Source organism: Semicossyphus pulcher, unplaced genomic scaffold (genome assembly GCF_022749685.1).
Source record: "Semicossyphus pulcher isolate SPU_LCO1_2020_fin unplaced genomic scaffold, fSemPul1.0.p SCAF_15, whole genome shotgun sequence".
NCBI lineage: Eukaryota > Metazoa > Chordata > Actinopteri > Labriformes > Labridae > Semicossyphus > Semicossyphus pulcher.
In genome coordinates, this window is record NW_027211659.1 from 10,648,645 (window position 1) to 10,671,976 (window position 23,332).

Consider the following 23,332-nt stretch of genomic DNA (forward strand, 5'->3'; position numbering starts at 1 on the left):
CAACCAAAATACTATCTGAGTGTGTATGTCAGTGTTGTCAGTCTAGCTTGACAAATAACTTTGCCAGCTAACATGATATTAACTTGGGTATTATGACAAACAGTGTTGATTTTGGACAACATGATGCCGGTCAATAAACACAACTCGTCAGTAAAAAGTAAACAGAGCCGGTGAGTTCCGAGACTGAGCATGCTCAGTTTGCTGCGTCTTCAGCAAAAACCATGGATGGTCGTTCATGCGAGTGTCCGCGTGATCGCGTACATGAAGGTTGACTGCAGTTCCCTCAACGGCCGACCGTGTCGCTAGGAATGAGGATTTTCTTAAAGTTACATTTAGCTCCTTTAATGTTAGCTAGCATCTAACCGTCTAACGTTCGTAAAATATTGCCATTTAGTTAATAAATGCCTTGATGCCTGATGTAATTTTACACAGAATAAGCTTAACGCTATGACATGAACTTAGAATTGTGTGGGTACATTTTTAATATTAACTTACCGTAAGAATCCTGCCCTCTGTGTCTTGTGCCGAACAGAGAATATTCCGGACATGTCAATGGACAATAGACGAGCGGGGAAAATGAATGAACCAGCAGTTGGGACAAAATGACCCAACCTGCTGTTTGCCCCGAATGAACCCCTTAAATCTCCCATGACCCGTCAGGAACAACCCAACAATGTGTCTAAAGTCACGAAACAACCCAGAATTATGACCCCACATAGATAACCCAATAATGTGTTTACAGAAACAACACAGTACTTTTCTTTGTGTGCCTTGCCTGTTCATATGAGCTACCCTGTCTGTCCATAGCTGCCTTGCCTGTCCATATGACCTACTCAACCTGTCCACATGGGCTGCCCTGTACGGTGGCCCTGAAGTGCAAATCACAACGGCAAAACAGAAAACACAACGGCAAATCAGAAAACACAACGGCATCAACCAAACCAGAAAAGGTAGGTACCCTCGGGCGACATGAAACATCACTGATTGGTCCGTCCTTTGAACCAGAAGGACATGGTTTACATGTTATGAAAAATGAGCGCCGCCAGTGACAACGTACTCGCTGGTATTAAAGTTTACTTTGATGCAGAACATAGATATGACATGATACTGGATATGCTGTCGACAATTTGCGTTTAAAGGAAGCAGGGCTGCATAGAAGACTCAAATATCCAATCAGCGACGATTCATGTCGCTTGAGGGTACCTACATTTTCCGGTTTGGTTAATGCCGTTGTGTTTTCCGTTTTGCCATTGTGATTTGCATTTCAGGGCCACCGTAGGCCCTGCCTTTACACTACACTCAAAGCGGTATTATTCCATTTTCGTCCATAAAAATTTAATGTAAAGTTTTGCATTTACATCTAATTTAATTGCATTTCTGTGCTATGCATAAACATGTTGCTGTAGTCTGGGACTAATATTTATTAGAACAAATATCAATACCAAAAAATTACATATATTTCCATATAGATGTTTTAATAATACAATACCAGAAAGATATTTTTAATGTACATTTTTATTATGTTTAATCAGTGACCCATCTGTACACAAGATTTTTCATCTGTAACTGCAGGACCCCGAGCTGATCTGGCCGCCCAGCACATGGTACCTACAACTGTTTTTCCTGCATCCTCCTGATATATGATTGGTCAATACTACTCAGACTACAAGCATACTATACAAACAGAAACCAGAACACTTGCCATCCCTAAAATCCACGTCCCTGCCTGCAGATTCTACATTTCTGTAAAGAATCTGTAAATAAAAATGAATTGAGTATAGACTCCTTAAAAGGCCCTTGTACACACACACACACACACTAATACACTTTTAATGTTAATGTAGCTGTCCACCTTAGGTTTATTTTCCATTCCAACCACGGTTTCTGCAAGTAATACATAATCCAGAATCCCTGAAACAAGCTTAATACTACACATCAAATAAAAGACCACCAGCTGGATTAATCACAAATAATAAGTCACTTAAAATACAATAAACTACAAAGGAAGGCGGTTAAATACAAATGAACATAACAGGCTTACTGTTTCAGGAACGCATGGCTTGGTGGTGAGCAGAGTGAGCAGATCTGAGTGAGAGCCTTATAGGGGCTGGGAACACACCTGCTGGCAATTTCAATCAATCAAGGGAATAATTGGAGTCACTTGTAGTAAACATCCTGTCCACTAGATGCCACCATTTAGGGAGCAGGAGAGAATTCACAACACTATAATACATACATAATACAATAATAATAATACTTTATTTGTATAGCACTTTTCAAGACAGGAGCACAAAGTGCTTTCCAGAAATTAAAACATGCACCGAACACAAAAACCGCAAAATACAAGCATGCAGTTAAACAACTGTATAAAAGAAAAATTAAAATAAAACAAGCAAAATACAATAAGGTTAAAATATAGAGATACATGTCCGCTAAAAAGGCACGTTTGTAGAAATGTGTCTTCAGACTGGATTTAAAAGCGGAAACAGTGAAGTGAATACAGAGTGGAAGACTGTTCCAGAACTGAGGTGCCATTACAGAAAAATCTCAATCACCTTTTGACCGCAACCTCGACTCCAGTACAGTTAGCAGGCCTAATGTGGCTGATCTAAGGTGCCGTCCTGGGCAATAAGGTGTTAAAAGCTCACTTAAATACCCTGGTGCCAGGCCATGTAAAGCCGCCCCCACAGGAGCTCCGCTGCTGTGTATCCGAACAGAATTATTTGAAGGTTGTCAAGATGACAATGATGGTAACAGGAGAAGGCGTGCGACTGGTCTGGTGTCGGTCCGATCCTGAATCAAGACGTCCGCTGATCTGACCCGATACAAATAAAACATGGTCATCATCCCAAATAATCCGCAACCTTGCAAGAAGAGTAAGTAATTAGTGATATTTTTCACTGATAGGTTACAACTCCCCTGCACTAATGTAACCTTTGTAACAACACTGTCTGTCTGCACAGATGCTTGTCACATTCAACAATCAGCAAATTAGCAGACCACACTGCCTTCCTGTGCTCTTGCAGAACCCACGGAGCACTTCCTGGTTGATTCATGTCTGTGTCTCATGCGGAGAGAAGTTTCAAATCTCACCACATTTTGTGCTTATAGCCGTCGCTGTGCAACTCTTTGACTTCTCCCAATCAAAGACAAGCTGCCTGGTATGTTGTTACATAAAAAAAGTAATCTGACAGCTTTGTAGTTGCACTGTAAAGCAGCAGAGTTGATCTGCCGCCTAGCTCAACTGTCCACTGCAGGCACTTAGAGGCTGTTGATCATTCAAAGAAGTGTTCACTGTAAAATGAAAAGTGCATGTTTAATTTTAAGGGTTTAATGAATTTCATTAATTCATAAAGGCAAAATGATTCCCTGGCTGCACAGAGTTAAAACATTATTTTAAAACATTATCAGCAGACAAATTTAAACAGAAATGATTGGACTTTAAATGAAAATGAATAAAGAATATTTTCAGTGGAACTGTTTGAATTAATGTCATATATTACACGGCAAATTAAAAGCAGGCCTATGAGTGCATTTTCTTATTATCTCCTCTCCTCCTCTGGTCTGTGAGGTTCAGTCCTCTGCACTGGGTTTGGTGTTCAGAGGATGTTGCTCTGCCCACAGAGACTGGCCTGACTTCTTTCCTCCTGAGACTTCGCCCCTGCATATCTTCAGCACCAGCAGAAATATGACCAAAAGTGCGCAGATAATGAAAGCCACCAGAATCCCTATCCAGGTCCCAGAGTTGCACTCAGAAATGCGTCTAGCGTCTCCTGCAAAAAAGAAGACCCCTCATTATGATTTTAAAAGGTGTTTAATAACTGATATTTGTAGAGAGGAACAATATTATGACGTGCTTACCTTCTGCATTAACATTAACAGTCATAAACCCGGACTTTTCCGCTGCAAGCTTCCTCCACCCATGAGTCAGAGAATGGATCCACTCTTCTACCTCACACGAATACAGGCCGCTATCTTCAGGACCGGGCTTCAACACTGTAAGGATGAACTGGGCCGGCAAAGGGTGACTAAATCTCAGCCGATCACCTTTACCAAGCCTGTCTTGCAGGGTGGCGTTTCGGTATGATGTAAATATGGCCGTCTGGTTCTGCCAAAACCACGTGACCTGGAACTCAGATTCATTGCTGGATTGTTTGGTGATCTGGCAGGGGATGGTGAAATCCTCAGAACTGCTCACATTCAACTCCGCTTCTTTCTTTAAAATGGACAGGTTTTTTTCTGTGAAAAAGCACACATTACACTTTAGTTTAACAAGGTTACCAATCAATGAGACCTTAAATTAAATTCTACGTACGCAGACAGACAGGAGTGAAGTCTGGGGAGGAGACGAAAGGGAGATTAGGAGGCTTTGCAAAAGGCAGAATTAAAGAAATAATCTCAAAGATCTCAGTTCTGTCTCTTTCGCGGCACCTTATGGCGATAAAGGGCAATTGTGGGCGCATATGTCCCAGATAACCAGACGTTCACGGTTGGCTCCCTTTGTTACGGTTGTAACTCTCGAGTTTGCCTTCATCTGAGCGTCGAATTTGCCACAGTATCCATAGTAGATTACTGTTTACTCGCAACACTTGCAGAGAGTGGAAAAGCAGCCGCTTAGCTCCGCCTACCCTCTCTGGCAGACCAACCACTGCTGGCTGATGGAGAACACGTCACTAACTGGGCGCCGCTTGTGATTTTTTTCTGCAAAAGTCGCACCAAACAGCCAGTCCATAATAATACTATATACTGCAAATGCAAAGGCTTTCATCAGTGGGCCATAGGCTCAATCACCAGTGTGTTACCTCATTCAGCGATTTATAGTGACTTAACAGACATTTATTAACATCTTCAAGATTATGACTTTAAACACATACACACCTAAAAGCAGAACACGTAAGTTATTACCAACAACAACTACAGCAAAACATATGACGCCACTAATAGAGAAGTGGTTCTTTTGCTGACTAAAGTTCACATATGTGGTTGAGCAACACAAGCCTCCAGACAAAAAGAAAAACACCAGACAAACATACTTGTTGTCATATGATACTTCCACTATCATGTTTCATTGTGCCAAAACCAGAGCTAGACATATGATAGATATCATGTTGTTTTGTTGTAGATTGCTACCACAAGTTGCTGGTTAGCCTTGCTTAGCATAATGACTGGAAACTCTTAGCCTAGCTCAGTCCAAACTAATATAGCTTTAGCTCCAGCAAAAACCAACATGTAAAAGTGGGCTATGTGCTGGGCCGGGTAACTTTCTGAAATCAGGAATTAACTAATTAAAGATATAAAAACTTACCTAGTTCAATAACTGTTAGATTTGTAGTCGTGGACATCTTTGACAGCTCATACCAGTCACCCTGAGGACGTTGAATCCACTCCGCCACCTCACAAGAGTACATGCCGTTGTCTGATATCCAAGCTTGCCGAATACTCAACTCAAAACTGGGGCCTTCAGTGCGCCTCAGGCTGATTCGCCGTCTGTCGCTCGGCTCTAACTGGGACCCGAATGTTACTTGTGCATCCCGGTCGGAGCTCGCAATGGTCTTTTTTTCTGCCTCTCGTTCAACCTGCCAGGTAACGCTGTAGCGAGACGATGCAGAGGTTTCTGACTTGACTGAGCATTTCATCTCTACGTCTGTGTCGATGTTAACAGTCATGGGCGGGGCTGAGGTCAGAATGAGTTTGCTCACTGGGATAGGGAGACAGTGAAGACACAGTTAGTCATCTATTGTGAGACAGAGCATGGGAAGTAGCGTTGCAAATTTGAGCAGTACCTGGGTCTAGCACCTGCACAGCCAGTGGGTTGGATTGCATTGGCCTCTTGTGGGCATTGTTGTCATATGATACTTCCACTATCATGTTTCATTGTGCCAAAACCAGAGCTAGACATATGATAGATATCATGTTGTTGTGTTGTAGATTGCTACCACAATTTGCTGGTTAGCCTAGCTTAGCATAATGACTGGAAACTCTTAGCCTAGCTCAGTCCAAACTAATATAGCTTTAGCTCCAGCAAAAACCAACATGTAAAAGTGGGCTATGTGCTGGGCCGGGTAACTTTCTGAAATCAGGAATTAACAACTGAAAGATATAAAAACTTACCTAGTTCAGTAACTGTTAGATGTGTAATTGTGGACATCTTTGACAGCTCATACCAGTCACCCTGAGGACGTTGAATCCACTCCGCCACCTCACAAGAGTACATCCCGTTGTCTGATATCCAAGCTTGCCGAATACTCAACTCAAAACTGCGGCCTTCAGTGCGCCTCAGGCTGATTCGCTGTCTGTCGCTCGGCTCTAACTGGGACCCGAATGTTACTTGTGCATCCCGGTCGGAGCTCACAATGGTCTTTTTTTCTGCCTCTCGTTCAACCTGCCAGGTAACGCTGTAGCGAGACGATGCAGAGGGTTCTGACTTGACTGAGCATTTCATCTCTACGTCTGTGTCGATGTTAACAGTCATGGGCGGGGGTGAGGTCAGAATGAGTTTGCTCACTGGGATAGGGAGACAGTGAAGACACAGTTAGTCATATATTGTGAGACAGAGCATGGGAAGTAGCGTTGCAAATTTGAGCAGTACCTGGGTCTAGCACCTGCACAGCCAGCGGGTTAGATTGCATTGGCCTCTTGTGGGCATTGTGTGACACGCTACACTGGTATCTTCCTGCCTCCCCGTGGCTCGCAGCATTGATAAGAAGATAATGAATTAACTCCGTCTCGCTCTTGTCTATTTTCAGCTGGTAGCGGTGCTGCTGTTCTCCAGACCAGCTGATGGCACCAGACGAGTACACCATCAGGATGTTATCGATGGAGGCGTCGCGCTGCAGGCTCCAGGCCACTGTCACTGGTACGTGTACGCCTCTGACCAGGCACATCAACTTCACATTTTCTCCTACAGTCACCACACTGTTGCGACTTATCAGCTTCACTTTGACAAACGACTCTGTAACACAAATCGAAAAAAGGGAAGTTGATGTGAATAGAGTCAACAAAGTAAAAAAGAGATGTGAGTAATAGTTTCTCTTCTCTCAGTTTTCCTCCCAAAGCTGCTTTGAAGACTGTTTCTCAATGCCATTTCAAAACACGAAACAGTAAATATTTGAAAAATGATCAAACTATAGTTTATATTTACATATTAGCATTAAGCTGCAAGGTGGTGCAGTGGTTAGCGCTGTTGCCTCACAGCTAGAAGGTTCGGATCTCGGTTCGGACGTAGGGGGCCGTTCTGTGTGTTCTCCCTGTGCATGTGTGGGTTCCCTCCAGGTACTCCGGCAACCTCCCACAGTCTAAACACATGCTTGATGACTCTATATTGCCCTTAGCTGTGACTGCTAGCGTAAATGGTTGTCTGTCTCTGTAGCTGTGTCCCAATCAACAGGCTGCAGCCTTGAAGGAGGCGATCTGAAATGAGACGGTCTTGCGACACCAAACATCGCTCCTGTCGCCTAGCAACAGGTAGCTAACAGGCTAACTAGCTAGCATAACTAACGTTGAGTACGTTAACCTTTTATTTTAAAGATAATTTGTTTCAACTGTTTTCGTTAATATGTGTAAGTTAAAGTGTATTCCTCGACCGCGTGAAAGTCCGCCATTTCGTTTGAATTAGCGCGCAATGCATCTCGGGATAAGTTGGGCCGCGAAGGACGCGCCCGATGGATCCTTCACGGCCCGGGAAACGGAGGACGCATTTGTCGACGCGCTTCTGCGACGCAGTCAGCCTTCAGATACAGCCTTCGAAGGGCTGCATCCCCTGGACTGGGACACAGTTCTGTGTCACCCCTCTGACTGACTGTCACCAGTCCAAGGTGTAACCCTGCCTGTCGCCCAGGATAAGCGGTATAGATAAGGGATGGACATTGGCTTTAAATATCAAGTACTGAATGCTAATAGTAGCAGAGAGAATCTGTAGTCTATTGTTTTGTGTAATTTTTAAAAATGCATGTTAACAAAACTTTAACTCTAAAACCCTGGAAATGCTCCCTGCAATATTCATCTCACTCTAAAACACGAATCTATTCAATAGAAAGGTTCTGGTTTTCTTAACGTGAAGTCGGGCTCAAAGTTAGTGAGCGTTAAAGTCAAAAACGATTCTCATCTTGGAGGCATGCCTGTGCAAATGTCATGGCAATCTGCCTTCTGGGTTTTGAAATGTCCTGAGTGCAAGCTAAAGATTTTGACCCGAGGTGGCTCATAAGGCAAATGGAAATGTAAAAGGTTCATCCTCCCTGGAGCATTCAGGCACTCTTTACGTTTCTTCCAATTAAGGTTTGTGATTTCTTGCATGCTAATGAAAGTGACTTGTGACCAGAAGAGAAGCATCCATCCTCATTTTTAAGCTATCATACCCTTTAGATTTTTAGAATCTGCTGTGTCAGTGGGAATATTTCATTAATCGTCTTGAATTATTTGTAACACACAGACAGATGGAGACGTATCTTACCCGCAGGAGTCACCGTCACAGTGGCAGTCTCTGACCGGCTGTTGGTCTTCCGATTGTTTTCCCACTCAGACACAACACACTGGTAGACACCTGCATCCTCAGGTGTAACTTCATCCATCTCTAAGGTGAACGTGTCGATCGCTGGACGTGTTGCCTTCACTTTGCGGCTTTCAAACTCCTCCACTTTCCCCGTAACACCCTCCTGGCTCAGACTGATGACATTGGTGAAAATGGCCGCTGGTGTGGCTGTCGATTTGCGCTGCCAGTTGACGGAGAGCTGACCTTTGTAGCCGTTGACTTTACAGGTGAGTTTCAGCCCGTCTCCTTCCTTAATGCTTGTATCGTTCAGCGTTTGGAGCGAGAGGCCGCTTTCTGTGACGAGACAAGGACACGGACAGATGGCATGAGCACAATAATAGAAACATAAGGACTTTATTTTTGTCCGCTCCCTTGTTGACTGACCTGTGGCCGAGATGATGACCCTCTGGGAGTTGGAGTCCTGAGCCGCCCCCTGTATAAAAGCACCGTCTTGGCCTCTTTTCTGAGGCCATGCTCGACAAAAATACTCTCCTTGGTCCTCCGCTCTCACAGGCTGCAATCTCACATGGAAATCGTTGTCGCTGATCCGGGCCGCCCTGAGCTCTCCTTCTCGCACGCTGTACTCGTGCCCCACAGATAAAACACCTGTTGGACCGATGCGGGCCAGCTCAACCCCTCCTCTAAGCCAGGCCACAGAGAAGAACCCGTCCTCTAAGTTCTGTGCGTTTATGTTGCAGGTGATGGAAAGCTTCTGCCCGACCTGCAGAGTTGTGGACTGTGCAGAAATTCTCACCACCAGCGACGACGTGTCTGGCACCACCACTGAAAATAAAGTGAGACACACATCCTGTGAAGAAGCCACAGAGGAAACGCAAACACGAATGTGTCAAACCATTTGCATTTTAATAATCGCTGCTGCTTCTCACCTCTGGCTGTGACACGCAGGGTAGTTTCGTCTGTGTCCTTCTGTGCGATGGAGTACCAGGAGCGGTCTGGTTCTTGGATCCATTCCTGAGCCCGGCAGAAGACTCTTCCCCGGTCTGACAGCTTCAGCTGAGCCATCTCTAGCCTGTACGTGGCCTCTCCTATCTTATCTAACTGTATTAGCCCAGCCTGGTAACGCCCTTGAAAGCCCGGGCCGGGGCTCAGTGTGAAATACCTGTCCAGAGAAATGATCGGCTGAGCGTCGTCCTCGCCATCTTTATGGAGATACCAGGCGAGAGACAGATGGGTGTGCTGGATGGTGTTGCTGGAGGCCTGGCATGTTGAAGTGAAAGTGTCGCCCTCATTATAGCTCCGTGAGGTGGAGGCAGGTGATGAAACACTGAGGGAGTTGTCAATCACTTTACAGCCACACCAGAAACAAAGATAAAGACATGAAAATCCAAACATTTTTGCAATCTTAACAAAACAGAACTGTAGCTGAGTTTGTCTTACAATTGTGACTGCTTACCTTTCACTGCTGTGAAAGCGCTGTAGGTTCCATCATATATATACTCTGGATTGATCACACCGCAGTCATATTCCCCTTCATCACTTTTCTGCAGGCGCTTTATCTCAAACAGGACCGAGTTCGCAGACACACGTTCCAGAGTGATGTCCTTGCTGTACACGCGGCGTTGGTACGAGGCGTAGCCGAAGCCGGGGTCATTGGAGCTTATGATGTTCGCCACTCCTGAATTTGCATTCCTCTTAAAGCGGATTTCAAAGTGCTTTTTGATGTCCGCATTCTTGAAGCCACTCACATTGCAGGAGATGGAGAGCGGCGAGTCCTCCACGCGGTACAGAGGACCGGTCGGAGTTTCTGTGTTCACACGTGCTTCTCCTGAGTGAAACAAGCAAAGCGTAGATTTGACAGTCGCTTCAACTTTAAGTGTCAGTCATGTTTCATACGGGTGCTGCATGTCAGGGTCAAACCTTTGTTTCAGTATTTCTGGGTATTTAAAGCAAACTCTGTGTCCCCTAAGTTGGTGGGCAAATATGCAATAAAAATACACTTTTACAGAATATACTTTAAAGGTATAATAAGTAGGATTTTTCCTTAAATTTTGTCAACAACACATTCAAACTGGACTCCTCGTCCTGGGCTCTCAGTCACCAGAAGCTCACTCTCTCGTGCAATAACACGCCCACCCCGCAGAGCTAACACCGACAGCATCACAGTTACCTTTGCGCTAGCATGCTAACGGCCAGTTACCTTTGCACCACTATGCTAACTGCCGATTAGAGGCCCATAAGCGTTGATTTAGATTATATTATATTTGTAAAAGTCTATATGATATTTTTCTAGGAAAATCCGACTTGTTATACCTTTAAAGCTCCTGAGTTTTTCGCTGTTTATGAAACAGACTGAAATTAATTCTGATGACTCTATATGACCTACAAAAGCAAACCAGAGAATCAGCGACAAGATTGATTATTTCTATATAGTTATTTATAAGGCCTGAAACTGCTGGCGGGGGGTCGGTCTCAGACGAAACAATTAACTGCACGCTGCCTTTGTTTACATTTTCAAGGGCAAAAATGGAACAATAGTGATACACATGACTGTTAAAGAAAGCAGGATGAGATTTTTTGTTGTGAACCACCACTTCAGCATGTAGAGGACAAAATCAGCAAAGAGATAAGAGTTACGGCTTTGTCCACAGGGGGCGCCAAAAACTACACAAACAGAAAGTTCCTCACAGGAGCTCTAAATGTGTTCAACATTTACTGCAGTGCCTGCAAACAAGGGGGGGAAGTCTGTTGAAGAACACTGATTACCATCCAAAAGAAAAGTGAAAATGTAACATAATTGCCTGTTATTTGTTTGCACAAACTTTTTAAAGGGTGAGATAATTCGATAAGTGAAACTTCAGTGAAGTCAAAAAGATACTTTAGGAAAATATAAAAAATTAGTTAAAAGGAAACACAGTATTTTCAGATGAATTAAGCTTAATATGTAAATGTCTCAGTGTTTTATCATTTATTTTTGGATCAATAGTGCTGTATTAGAGATGGGCATAATCATCTGGTGCCAAATGAAAATAAATCCACTTAAAATGCGTTCAAGAACGTCCAGGTTCTTCGCTCCATTTATCACCTCCTTACTTAAAGTAATTACTTTCTTTTTTTAATAATTGCACATTTACAAATTGAGCTCTGCGTATTTAACTTCTACTCAGCATGATCATTCACAATCCAATCCATCTGCTGTTATGTATTGTTCCACTTACCACAGTGCAGAAATAGTCCAAGACAAAGGAGCAAACGGACCCTCCACTGCAGGGAGCACCCCATCCTGAACCTGCTTCAGAAATAACACAGTGTTCACACCAGAGAAGATGTGACCAAGCAGGCTGTCAGTCAGTCTGTGTGTGAAAATCTGTCTGTGCCAGACACAAATATCATAGTGGCTGAGGCTTCCTGAAGGTTCACATGAGGAAGTCTGAAATATTTCCTGCATGTACACACAGTTGCATTATGCTGCGCTTGTATTATTGTAATTTAAATTTATTAAAAATAGACAGAAGTTAATAGCAGAGTTTTTAAATCACAAAAAAATAGCTGTTTCCAGATCTGCATTAAATGTGATTTGGTTTATATGCATAGTATATTTGGTATGTAAAATCACATTGTCCTCATGTGGTACAAAATCGATTTGACACAAATCTCACAACAGTTATTGAGAACAAATATCTTCAGAGAAAGGCAGCCTTCCATGTCTCAACGTTTCTGCAGTATAACGAACTAGTATGATAATCTTTTTTTATTTAGCAACAAAATATGTGTAACTTCCGGTTTCACAAACTATGTAAAATGTGGTTGAATTGCATTGCTACGAAACAGCTTGGGTCTAACATTGACGTATTTCTACAAACTGTTACAGGAAATACAGTATGTCTAGACTCCTTTCAATCACGTTAGAACGGGTGTTGCACATCAATGAGGCGACACTGCCATCTAGTGGACAAGGTGCTAGCGTGAACGTCTGCTGCAGCTGTGATTTATATTCACCTTTCAGCATCTGAGCTCCACAGATTGAGTACATGCCAGGAACATTTAATGTATTTGTTCATAAGAGGTAAAAGGTAGATAGAAAATCTGTTTAGTGTATCTTAAAACAAACATGGGTCAAATTGAAGACTTGACTTTTCTTTTTATCATCCTTTTGATCTTTTTTGTTGTTTTTATTTTGAAAGGAATGTTTGGGCAGAAGATAAGATGAGATGAGATAAGACTTTATTGATCCCCGAGGGGAAACTCACGTTACAGCGGCACAGAGGATAAGAGGTGAGGACAAACAGAGAGTGCTTTTGAATTAAATAAATAATAAATTAAAGTTACAAATAAAATAGGAGAGCATGTACAGAAAATAAAACACAGTGATTTAAAAATATTTAAGACTTTATCAGAGAATTGTGAAAATATTTGTGCAGAAGAAATCCAGTTTTGCAACTCCGGCAGCCAAGAAGTGCAGCTATTTATGATATAAGCACAGCTATCGGTGCTACACAAACAATTAACACAATATATATTAAAATTGTGTTTTGTATATTTAATAAATATATGCAGTATGATGTTAACAATGGTAATGGAAGAAAATAATACCATTATATAATTTAATATAGTATGATACAATTTGATGTGAGAATGTGACGTCGTGTAATATACTAAAATATACAACAGTTAGTTCTGACAAAGTAATCTGATTGGATAAGAGGCATTCCATGAGTTCCGATATAGAGAACATCACTCTGCCTCAGCCAGGTCTTCTGAATACTGTTAATTAACATTACAGCAGACCATGTATATCTACATTAATCAAGCTGGTACCTCTGAATCACACAGTAGACTCTTAATTCATTGTTTGAGGATGCATTAAAACCTACAGTTTAATGTACATGACATTAACAACAGCTGATCTGTGGTAACCTGTAGACACAGAGTGCAGGAGAATGTTTGTGTTGCTTGGCAACAAAAGTCCAATTTCAGTTAAGTTGTGGAACTAGATGATTTAGTGGAGCAAAATACAATCGTTGTTGATTGTTACTTTTTACTTCTATTTGCTGCTTGTAAAACTGTTGTATAAAAGCAATATCACACTCGAGGTTGTGATGTTATACTGAATATCATCACAGCTGTGATTATCTAACCCGACGACCGAATCACAGCAGTGATGATATTCAGTACAACATCACGACCTCGAGTGTGATATTGCTTAAAGTAGTGTTTTAAAGTGTTTGTATTTTATTATATATTGTCGTATATAGAAAATATGGAAAGAAAATATCTGCTCAACAACTTGTCCCGTTTTTGCTCGACTAGTTTTACCTCTCCTGTCCTCTAAAAACTGCAAAGTGAGTCACTTTAATTCTATTTCTCACTGCAACCCTTTCAACCTGCGAAAAGGGGTCAGGAGTAGACTCTCCATCACTGTCGTCTCCGATGGACGACACGTCCCGGCCCTTGCAGGAGACCCTAACACTGCTGGGAAGCTCGTTCAGTGACGGGCTCCTTCACCGGCGGGAGAGATACCGCAGGTCTTTTCCTCCTGCCGTGGTCAGACTCTATAATCACACACGGACACAATGTGCAATAACACTCCTGCTATCTCCTTTCTCAACATGTGCAAAACTTCTATTATTATTACATCAGGTGGTCCTTCTGTTCATTCATGCTGTACACATGCTGACTAAGATACATTGTTCACTCATCTTATTAGCTCTGTGAGTGTTCTTTTAGGATACACTTGTTTACCTACTTATTTTTACATGCCCTTTATTGTAATGTTGCACTCTCCACTCTGCTGCTGTAACACTGTAAATGTCCCCGTTGTGGGACGAATTATCTTATCTTACTTTAAAGGCTCACTTGTCATAGCAAAGGGCCTTGCTCAATGGCACCTCAGTTCTGTAACAAGGAACAGGCAGAAGCTGCTATTTCAGCTTTCTCAACCTGAATCAGCCTGCTGGCTCAGGAATTTAGTGGGCCATCTTTAGTCATAGATCACTTCCTCATGATTATCATCAGCTGTATCACACTTAGATGCCAGAATGACTGTGTGATGCAAAAGCAACATGACATCAGTTAATTTTGCTGATTGCAGATTTATAGACTCACAACAACATACAGTGTTTAAAGGAACTTTACAACACTTCAATAACACTTTTACCCCATGCATGAGATGCTGAGTGTTTTCTTCTTGGTGTGATCTTCTGGAGTAGACTTGTGGTTCTGATAAAAGAGGAAAAAATTAGTAACTTACGTAGAAATTAACTCAGCATAAGAAGAGGAAGTGTCTAGAAACGAGTGTTGCTACATACGCAGGTTCCTCTCTGAACAGGAATAGGAAGTATGAAGAGCACAGGAAAAAACAAATCCACATCTCAGAGCGACAGAACTGTTGCGAGTGTAAACCACAGGGAGCCTCGTACTGCTGCAGGTGCACCCAAAGCAGCTGCACGCCGTTCTTCTGCGAAGACTACCTGAAGAGCTTCTGGTGTAAAAGATGAGTGACTCACTGGAGAGGACTACTGACTGTCCCTTGCTGCTTCTTGGAGACGATTCCAGCCCAGAAGAGGACAGAGACAATGTGACCAGCTCGAGTGAGCTACACTGGGAGGATGGAGGCCTCCCTGTGGAGCTGCAGAAAGGCATGGAGACCCTCCGAGTGAACAGAGAGCTGACTGATGTGGTGCTGTGTGTTCAGGGACATGACTTTCCCTGCCACAGAGCCATACTCGCCGCAGCCAGCCAGTACTTCAGGTAGAATGTAGTTTCATCAAAGTTCTTTGTGTTACAATTATTTAGCTTTAAGTGTTATTAAATGAATGTCTTCCTGTGTAGGGCGATGTTTTGCAGCGGTCTGAGGGAGACTTACGAGCAGAGTGTGGAGATAAAGGGGCTGGACAGCGGGACAATGCGCTCTCTCCTGGAGTATACGTACACCAGCAAAGCCCTCCTTACGCACTCAAACGTCCAGAAAATTCTAGAAGCTGCCAGTCAATTTCAGGTAAAATTAATTGTAATATAGAAATGTATTTTGTTTTTAATGTGTGAAAAAAAGTGCTTCACAAAAAGGCTGCATGAAACATGACAGGGTGATGACCAAAGCTACAAGCAAACATGGCAGAGAGATGAGAAGATTACTTTGTATAATCAAGTTCTTTGTAAACTTTGAGCAACAATCAGAGTTTTTAAAGCCTTAAAAATTGATAAAATGTTCTTATTTGATTGATTTGGACTATAATTATCAAAGAATTGGATCTTTTAATTGTTATGTAAAGTCACTAAAAAAACCCCCTCAAAAATATAAAACACAATGTCTTGAAAACATAAATCAGCCAGAAGAAAAAGACTCTGTTAAATGTAGTTAATAATAAACATGTTTTATCACTTACACTTTCTCATTCTGTAAGTGTTACCACATGAAGGATCATGTGATTCTTAAGTGGAAGCAACAAACCACCAGAATAAGGGTGTTATGTTCGATAACATCAGCAAAAGTTTGCTTTTTCGTTGTTTCGTTGAATTATTATCAGTCAGTCGGCACACACGGTGCATCAAAGCATGTTTAAAGCTGCTCTGGTGCAGAATTAGCATAAACAATGAACAGCTGGATTTATTTACACTCGGAACAACACATTCTGTAGGAGTGATTATTTTTATCCGCGCTGTGACGACGCCATCGTGTTGTTAAACTGTATCTATAATCTTCCAACCGTTGTGATCTTTTCACTGTTTTTCCCCGTTACGAGTGGAACAAACATGACACTGAGTGTGAGATGATTCGCTCTTATGAGGAAGTGAAAGTTGCCCAGTTGTTTACACTCAGGATGAGTTTTCCATACGGCTTAAATTAACCTCGCAGCTGTGACACAAGACGAAGGAGGCAGGTGTTTGGGCTGTTGCACTTCTATTTCTGTGACAAACAGTTAATGGTTTAGATTTGGAGGTTTTTAAATGTTCAAGCTGTCTGGTACGCACTGCTTCGACTGCTTTAAGGTTAGGTCAGAGCTACGATCACATCACGATAAATGGTACAGTCTGAGGAAACGCAGCTAAACTTATGTATAAAGGACTTTCCAAGGGGAGTTACAAAGTGCTTACTGCCTGAACTTATAACACAAATGTTAACAGAATATTATTAAAAATGCAACTCTAGTTATTGTCGACAATTAGGCCAAGAATTTTAAACTTGTTTTGGCCCTTGGCACCTATTTCCAGTTCTTTTTCACTTCATGCTACTGGCACTAATATTGACCATTAACCGCCAAAGGGAAAAACACAAATGCTAACTTTGCTCGTTGTAGAGAACGCTGCAATCAAAGATTCTGGGTGCCTACAAACAGCTACATTGAATTTGTCCTCCATTTTTCTCCCCCGTGAAGTCAGGACAAACTCAAAACTGACAGGCTTTCCCGACACAACGTCTTGCGATATTTTTGCTCAATTTTAAACATTTCTACTCATGTGGTTGAGCGTAATTGGGACTATTCACAACTCTGCATTGACTTGTAAAATTTGCTTGAGTTTGGTTCACATGTCGAACAAAAATGTTATGTCTTGTTAATTATAGTTTTGCATCCTTTTGAAATTCCGGTAGTCTTATTAAAGTGATAACCTTGAAGATTGTCATTTAAATAAATGTCTGTTAAGTCACTATCTGTCGCCGAATGAGGTAACACAATGGTGACTGAGGCCATGGCCCACTGATGAAAGCCTTTGCATTTGCAGTATTACAGACAAAAGAACAAAGAAAAGATCGATGACTACAGATACAACTTCAAAAATAAGTGAAAATCCAAAGAAAAAGAAATTAATTTGTCGCACAGATGAAGGCAAACAGTCTAAAAAGGAAAGCGACCGTCAGCGAGGAAAATCAAGAATTTCAACCTGAGCTGACCGTGGGCGTCACACATGCGACACTATGTGGGAAGTGCGCTCCTGCAATTACCGTTTATCGCCATAGATGCAGCCAAAGAGAACGAAACTGAGATCTTCGTAAACAATTCAGTCTACTAAGTCTTATTCTGTAGCTTTATCTGATTAACAACACATCCTGTATGTGTGCATAAAAGTGCAAACTCGTTGTAATGCAAATGCTGGTCTTGTCTCTAATAGTTCCTGCGTGTTGTGGATGCATGTGCTGGCTTTCTGAGCAAGTCTCTTCACCTGGAGAGCTGCATCGGGATCCTGAATCTCGCTGAAAGCCACGCCCTGCCGGCCCTGAGGACCAGGGCTCAGGACTACATCACCTCTCAGTTCTCCCAGGTGGTCCAGCAGCAGGACTTCCTGGAGCTGCCGGCAGAGTCTCTGGAGGTCGTCCTGCAGAGGGACGACCTGGACGTGGAGTGTGAGGAGTGTGTGTTCGAGGCCCTCATGCGCTGGGTGAGAGCCCGGCAGGATGAACGCGCTCCTTTACTGGCCAGGTTGCTTACACACGTACGACTGCCGCTGTTGGAGCCTGCTTACTTTGTACAAAAAGTGGAGTCGGATGAGCTGATTCGTGGCTGCAGTGAGGCTTTTCATTTGCTGCAAGAGGCCCGCACTTATCACCTGTGTGGCAGGGAGGTCAGTGTATTTAGTACCTTTTAAAAACACTCTACAGCACACAGAACAATTATTAATGTGTTATTATTGTAGTATAATTTGTGTTGTATGTGTTTACAGGTGGTCTCTGAACGCACAAAACCCCGGGTACGGCACTTTCTATCAGAGGTATTTCTGATCATTGGAGGCTGCACGAAAGACGAACGCTTCATATCCACTGTCACCTGTTTGGACCCCCTCAGGCGCAGCAGGCTGGAGGTCGCCCGGCTGCCAATGACAGAAATGGAGGATGAATCCCAACACAAAAAATGGGTGGAGTTTGCCTGCATCACCTTCCGCAATGAAGTGTACATATCAGGTGAGAGAAGTCACATATTTTCTGGTGAAAGGCAGGGCTGTGCACAGACATTTTTGGGGGCAGGGGCTCAAGCCAAAGAAAAGGGCACTTGCCCCACCAGAAACACTAATCCCCACCCTGATGTTGTCACACCGCTGCCATCCTGTGCAGATTAAAACCACACAAAACGTTACTACCTGCTTCAGAAATTAATTTGTAATGCATTTGCCCTGCATGAATATTAGACTAGCTTGATTGCTAGCGAGTACGGACTAAAGAGGCTAAGTCCTACTGACCTACTCAATTGTTTTTATTTAATGGATAACATAAAAAGTGTTGTTTTGGTTGCTTTCATAATTAAAACAGTGCCTACCTTAGTGATATCATTCACTGTAACCGAGCGGGGTGGGACTGGAGTGATGCATGCTTTTCATGGCAAGTCAAGACACGTTGAAAAGTTAATTAATTGACTGCGACAAAATCATTTCAGAGGGGGTGGGGTGAGGAATGGGGAGTACTTCCTGAATTGGCATATTTTTCGTGGATACTTCTTTACATTTCTGTCTTTATATTGGATAGAATTTTTAAAAAGATCACTTTTGGGGGGCACAAGAGCAGGGGCTCAAGCCCCCTTTGGGTCCTATCTGTGCATGTGCGTGGTGAAAAGTGAAAGTAAAAATGTTTACTGATCAGCCGAGTTATCAAGTTATATTTATCTTGTATCCACATGTAAACAGGTATTTGTACATGTTTTATTTGTTAAATGTTGTTTTCATCAGTGAATCCATAGTGTGGGCTACAGCTTAACCAAGCAAAGGAGACGTGACATCATCTGCAGCAACGGTTGCTGTGGTTTTAGGTGTTTCCCAACTCAGGAACTGCAACTGACACTTTAGCTTCATAGTTACTTTTACAGTTCTGTGACATATTAACTACAGTGTGAAAGTTCAGACCAGTTCATGAGAATTTACAGAATGATGGTGTAGACATAACATTCATGTTTGGGATGAAATAAACATGTGTAACATGTGACAGTTACATGTTCCTGTTGTTGTAGGAGGTAAAGAGACACAACATGATGTTTGGAAATATAACGGCGCCCTTGACAAGTGGATCCAGATCGAGCCCCTGGCGACTGGGCGGTGGAGACACAAGATGGCTGTTCATGGGGGGAAGGTGTACGTGCTCGGTGGATTTGACGGAGTTCAGAGACTCGCTAGTGTAGAGGCCTATGATCCGTTTCACAATCGCTGGACACAGGTAAACATGTGAGACTTTTAAATGATAGTGGCGCTAATGAGTTCCTTTACACCGTAATGCTCCTTAAAGAGAGAGCTATTGATAAAATCAGTGACTATATACTGTATGGGAAAGTTGTTTGTCATAGTGAAGATTCCCCCTCAGTCTTTCAGTTCCGTGTTTCAGTATTATGCTTGAAACTTATTAGTTTGCTTCCCACTGCTCTCACCAGCATCATCTCCAATCACAGCAGGCCGCTATTTTCAATTTAAAAGCTCTTAAAATGACTGTAAACCACCTGTCCAGCATCTGACGACAGATAGACAACCTTAGCTGGTGAACATGTTGGGTAAAGAGCAGCTCAAGGTACTTCCCTCAGAAGCTGGTGAAGACTAAAACAGAGCTAAAAGTATGAATACTAAACTTTAAGTTTTCAAAAGGCCAGAGAGACACATTCATATTAATCCTACGTACAGTATCAACTTTAAAAGGTGATAGATTAAAATTTGCTACTTTTTTCTGCCCACAATTAGCGGATAAAAAACCTTATCCAGGTTCAAAGATATCACTCTATCCTCGTAGACCATATTCCCAGTCTTAAAAGTGGGAATGAGTTCCTATGGACATTCTTGATTGGGATCATTGAACTCTTAAAATGTTGAATGTTTAACTAATAAAAATAAATTAGGAAATAAATACTAAATAAATAAATTATGTTAAATAAATGGTCAAAACATTTCTGAAACATTTAAAGAATTTTTAAAAACTCAACTCATGATTAACTCATTCATTCTAACAACAACAGTGGGTTCAATTTTCATGAAGTAGCGCAGTCATTGCCCTCTTACGTTACAGGTAACCATGTAGCCTCTTTTAAGCTAGCAAACTGACAAACTGCTACCGGTTAGCTCTTGTTATCTAGCTCCTGTTGGCTTGAGTAAAAAAGAAACTCTGGGTTTTACAGATGTTTTTCAGAATAAGATCAAAGACACAAACAAACACTGGAGAGGCTAACTCTGTGTTAGCTAGCCAGTTGCTCTATCGTCAATTTGATAGTTATAAACCAAGCGCTATGTATATCCTTGTTAAAATTAAGAAATAAAATATATCAGTGTCTGTGTCCTCTCTTTCTATATTTACTATTTACAGAAGTAGCTAGTTCATTTAGAATGACTTTGACATTGATGTTGCTCTAGCTAACAGGTGCTAACTGACTCTGGTTGGAGTTGTTGAGCTTGCTAGCTTAAGAGAGGAGGGGACCTGAGACTGAAAGCTAAGGGGGAACCCTGGTCATGAAAGTGAAATAAAATGTGATATAATGAAAAAAGAGGACTTTTGAGAAGGGGCATTTAGAAATTAAAACGTGGAGCTCCTTAACGTTGTTATTTTTGTGTACAAAAGGTGTTAAAACTGTACATCTGACACCTTGACACTGATAAATGTAACTGCTTTTAAACACTATATGAAACATTTACTTCTGTGCCGTTCTCTTTGTATTCCGTTACATTTACTACATTAGAAACCCTTTTGTCTCTACTTGCAGGTGACCCCTCTTGCAATAGGCGTTAGCTCCTTTGCCGCTGCGAGCTTTGACAGATGGATCTATGTGATTGGTGGCGGGCCGAATGGAAAGCTGGCGACTGATCAGGTCCAGTGCTGGGAACCTGGAAAAGACTGCTGGGAACTGCGGGCGCCCATTCCCATAGAAACCAAATGCACTAATGCAGTCACATTCAAGAGCTGCATCTATATAGTTGGTAAGTTAGCATTATCTCAACTCAAGTACTGTACAAAGTATTTGTGCTAAATTTGATTGCTGTCATTAAATGCTCCTCTATTCCTTTACTACACTACAATTAACGGATATTATTGTGTGTCAAATTTCACTACATTGGTACTTCACAGATTTAGATATTACATGCTTACCGTAAATTGCTCTGCTTGCTCCCAGGTGGTGCCATGCACGCCATGTACTGCTACTCACCGCTGTCTGACTCATGGTCCCTCGTGACACGTATGGGGGAGAGGGCAAGCTGCGCCATCGCTGCCTGTAACAACAAACTTTTCATCACTGGGGGACGGGACAACAAAAACTTGGTCATCTCAACAGTCATGTGTTGGGACGTTGAAAGAGGGCTGCTCACAGAAGAGTGTGTTCTACCTATGGGAGTGTCGCACCACGGCAGTGTGACCCTCATGAAGTCTTACACACACATACACAGAGTAACACCAACCTCAGAGTGCCAGTGACACAGGCTTCTGCGAACAGGACTGAAATGATGCATGGAGAACGACTGAAAACGAAATGTGAAGGAAAGTCATAAATGTTTTGTGTGTGTGATGTTTTCATTTTATGTCACTTTATGCACATTTTCAAATAGTCAATCGCCTTTAAACTACAACCTGATTTATACTGATAAAAAAATGTTAATTAAAACAATAATAGAACTTTCAAGAACGATAAATACATTGTTTCATGAACATTACAGATATAAAATAGTCCACATACATATTGCAATAACGTGCTGACCAGTGAAACATTGCTGACAGATTGGAAAAATATCTAAATTAAATAATATGCATATAAAGAATATGCACACAAACACTATGTGTGACTGAACTGATTAGTTTTTGTGATAGGCCTACAGTATGTGTTCAACTTCCTGTCAACACTGCCATCAAGTGGTAATCAATGTATTACAGTCACACTCACCAAGAATATGTTGCCTCTTAATACACCACAGATATTGGGAGTTTTGGTACGTCTATTTTTATAGTTTGGGGAGAGAAAATTCTTTGTGTGTGAATATGTTATGTTTATTTCTGCATTTGAACTCTACTAAATCAAATGCTTTAATTATTTTAATAAACATCAATGAATTTAATACAGAGGTTTGCTTCTTTCTGCAGAATTTTAGCACACAGATTTTGCATCTCTGTGTTTTTTTCTCTGAGGCCTGAATCAGAGCAGTGCACATATTCAGTACATCACTCCCTCTCATGTGATATTGCTTAAATATTGAATCCTAATCCTGAAACAGACTTCAGTAGGCTTTCTATTAAGCTTTTTCTAATGTTGTTTCCATCACTTTTTTCAGAATGAAAAGACACAGTAATGAATATGACAATGCCAGAGTTATAGATGCATTTAAACAATGTTATATACAGTATTAACAACTATCATAACAGCCATGTACTGAGAGAATGATCTTTGTCCCTCAGAAGGAAATAGATGTATTCTGCCTTTTGGCCTGCAGACCTCAGAAATATGAACATTTCCCCACCAGAGTTGACCAAAGCACAGAGCAGACATGTTGGTATTGAAACCAAGTTAGATTGGTTGAAAGCATATTCAGTACCAATCTCGGATCGACTATAGTCTGAGACGATATAGCCTCTGGGGACACTGGTGAAGGTGCCGGGAGCAATGACTGTATCTATAATATATATATATTTTTGTACAGTCTATGGCCGGGAGACTTTCAGTCAAGACTTTCTTTTCCGCGTGCTGCATTGTTACAGAAAGAGAAACCGTTTTCTTGTGATTCACTTGTTATAAACGGGTCTTACCTTTGCCGAAATTTCAACATCGTGATGCAGATTTGTAAGAAGAAGGAGAAAGACAATGTAAACACAAAAGAGCAAAATATTCTAGATACATTGGCCAGATAATAAGAGCTTTAACAGGACATGTTAAAGAAAAATCGATGTAGTGGAAGAGGATGCAACAAATA

General features: G+C 41.8%; 2 protein-coding genes across 2 annotated transcripts; one reads left to right on the forward strand and one right to left on the reverse strand.

Moving 5' to 3' along the window:
* Positions 1–2,240: 2,240 nt before the first annotated feature.
* Positions 2,241–11,809, reverse strand: LOC138592607 (immunoglobulin superfamily member 3-like). The gene is made up of 10 exons (XM_069663441.1): positions 11,704–11,809; positions 9,942–10,313; positions 9,415–9,831; positions 8,912–9,310; positions 8,450–8,821; positions 6,590–6,952; positions 6,112–6,504; positions 5,306–5,698; positions 3,862–4,239; positions 2,241–3,773 (listed from the first exon to the last, which is right to left on the reverse strand). Exons 1-10 carry the CDS (start codon positions 11,765–11,767, stop codon positions 3,574–3,576), a joined length of 3,351 nt encoding a protein of 1,116 aa, XP_069519542.1. The 5' UTR covers positions 11,768–11,809; the 3' UTR covers positions 2,241–3,573.
* A 3,169-nt stretch (positions 11,810–14,978) lies between these two features.
* klhl6 (kelch-like family member 6) lies at positions 14,979–22,419 on the forward strand. Its single transcript, XM_069663340.1, has 7 exons — positions 14,979–15,235; positions 15,317–15,482; positions 17,594–18,043; positions 18,143–18,380; positions 19,417–19,619; positions 21,142–21,355; positions 21,550–22,419. Exons 1-7 carry the CDS (start codon positions 14,979–14,981, stop codon positions 21,846–21,848), a joined length of 1,827 nt encoding a protein of 608 aa, XP_069519441.1. The 3' UTR covers positions 21,849–22,419.
* The last annotated feature ends 913 nt before the right edge of the window (positions 22,420–23,332 follow it).

Excerpts from the sequence above, each read along its gene's own strand:
- LOC138592607 (XM_069663441.1), bottom strand. The coding sequence starts at position 11,767 with ATGGGGTGCTCCCTGCAGTGGAGGGTCCGTTTGCTCCTTTGTCTTGGA. Across the intron at positions 6,505-6,589 it reads TGTGCAGGTGCTAGACCCAG|TGAGCAAACTCATTCTGACC; the intron begins GTACTGCTCAAA and ends TCCCTATCCCAG. Across the intron at positions 3,774-3,861 it reads TGTTAATGTTAATGCAGAAG|GAGACGCTAGACGCATTTCT; the intron begins GTAAGCACGTCA and ends TCTTTTTTGCAG.
- klhl6 (XM_069663340.1), top strand. The coding sequence starts at position 14,979 with ATGAGTGACTCACTGGAGAGGACTACTGACTGTCCCTTGCTGCTTCTT. Across the intron at positions 15,236-15,316 it reads GCAGCCAGCCAGTACTTCAG|GGCGATGTTTTGCAGCGGTC; the intron begins GTAGAATGTAGT and ends CTTCCTGTGTAG. Across the intron at positions 15,483-17,593 it reads AAGCTGCCAGTCAATTTCAG|TTCCTGCGTGTTGTGGATGC; the intron begins GTAAAATTAATT and ends TGTCTCTAATAG.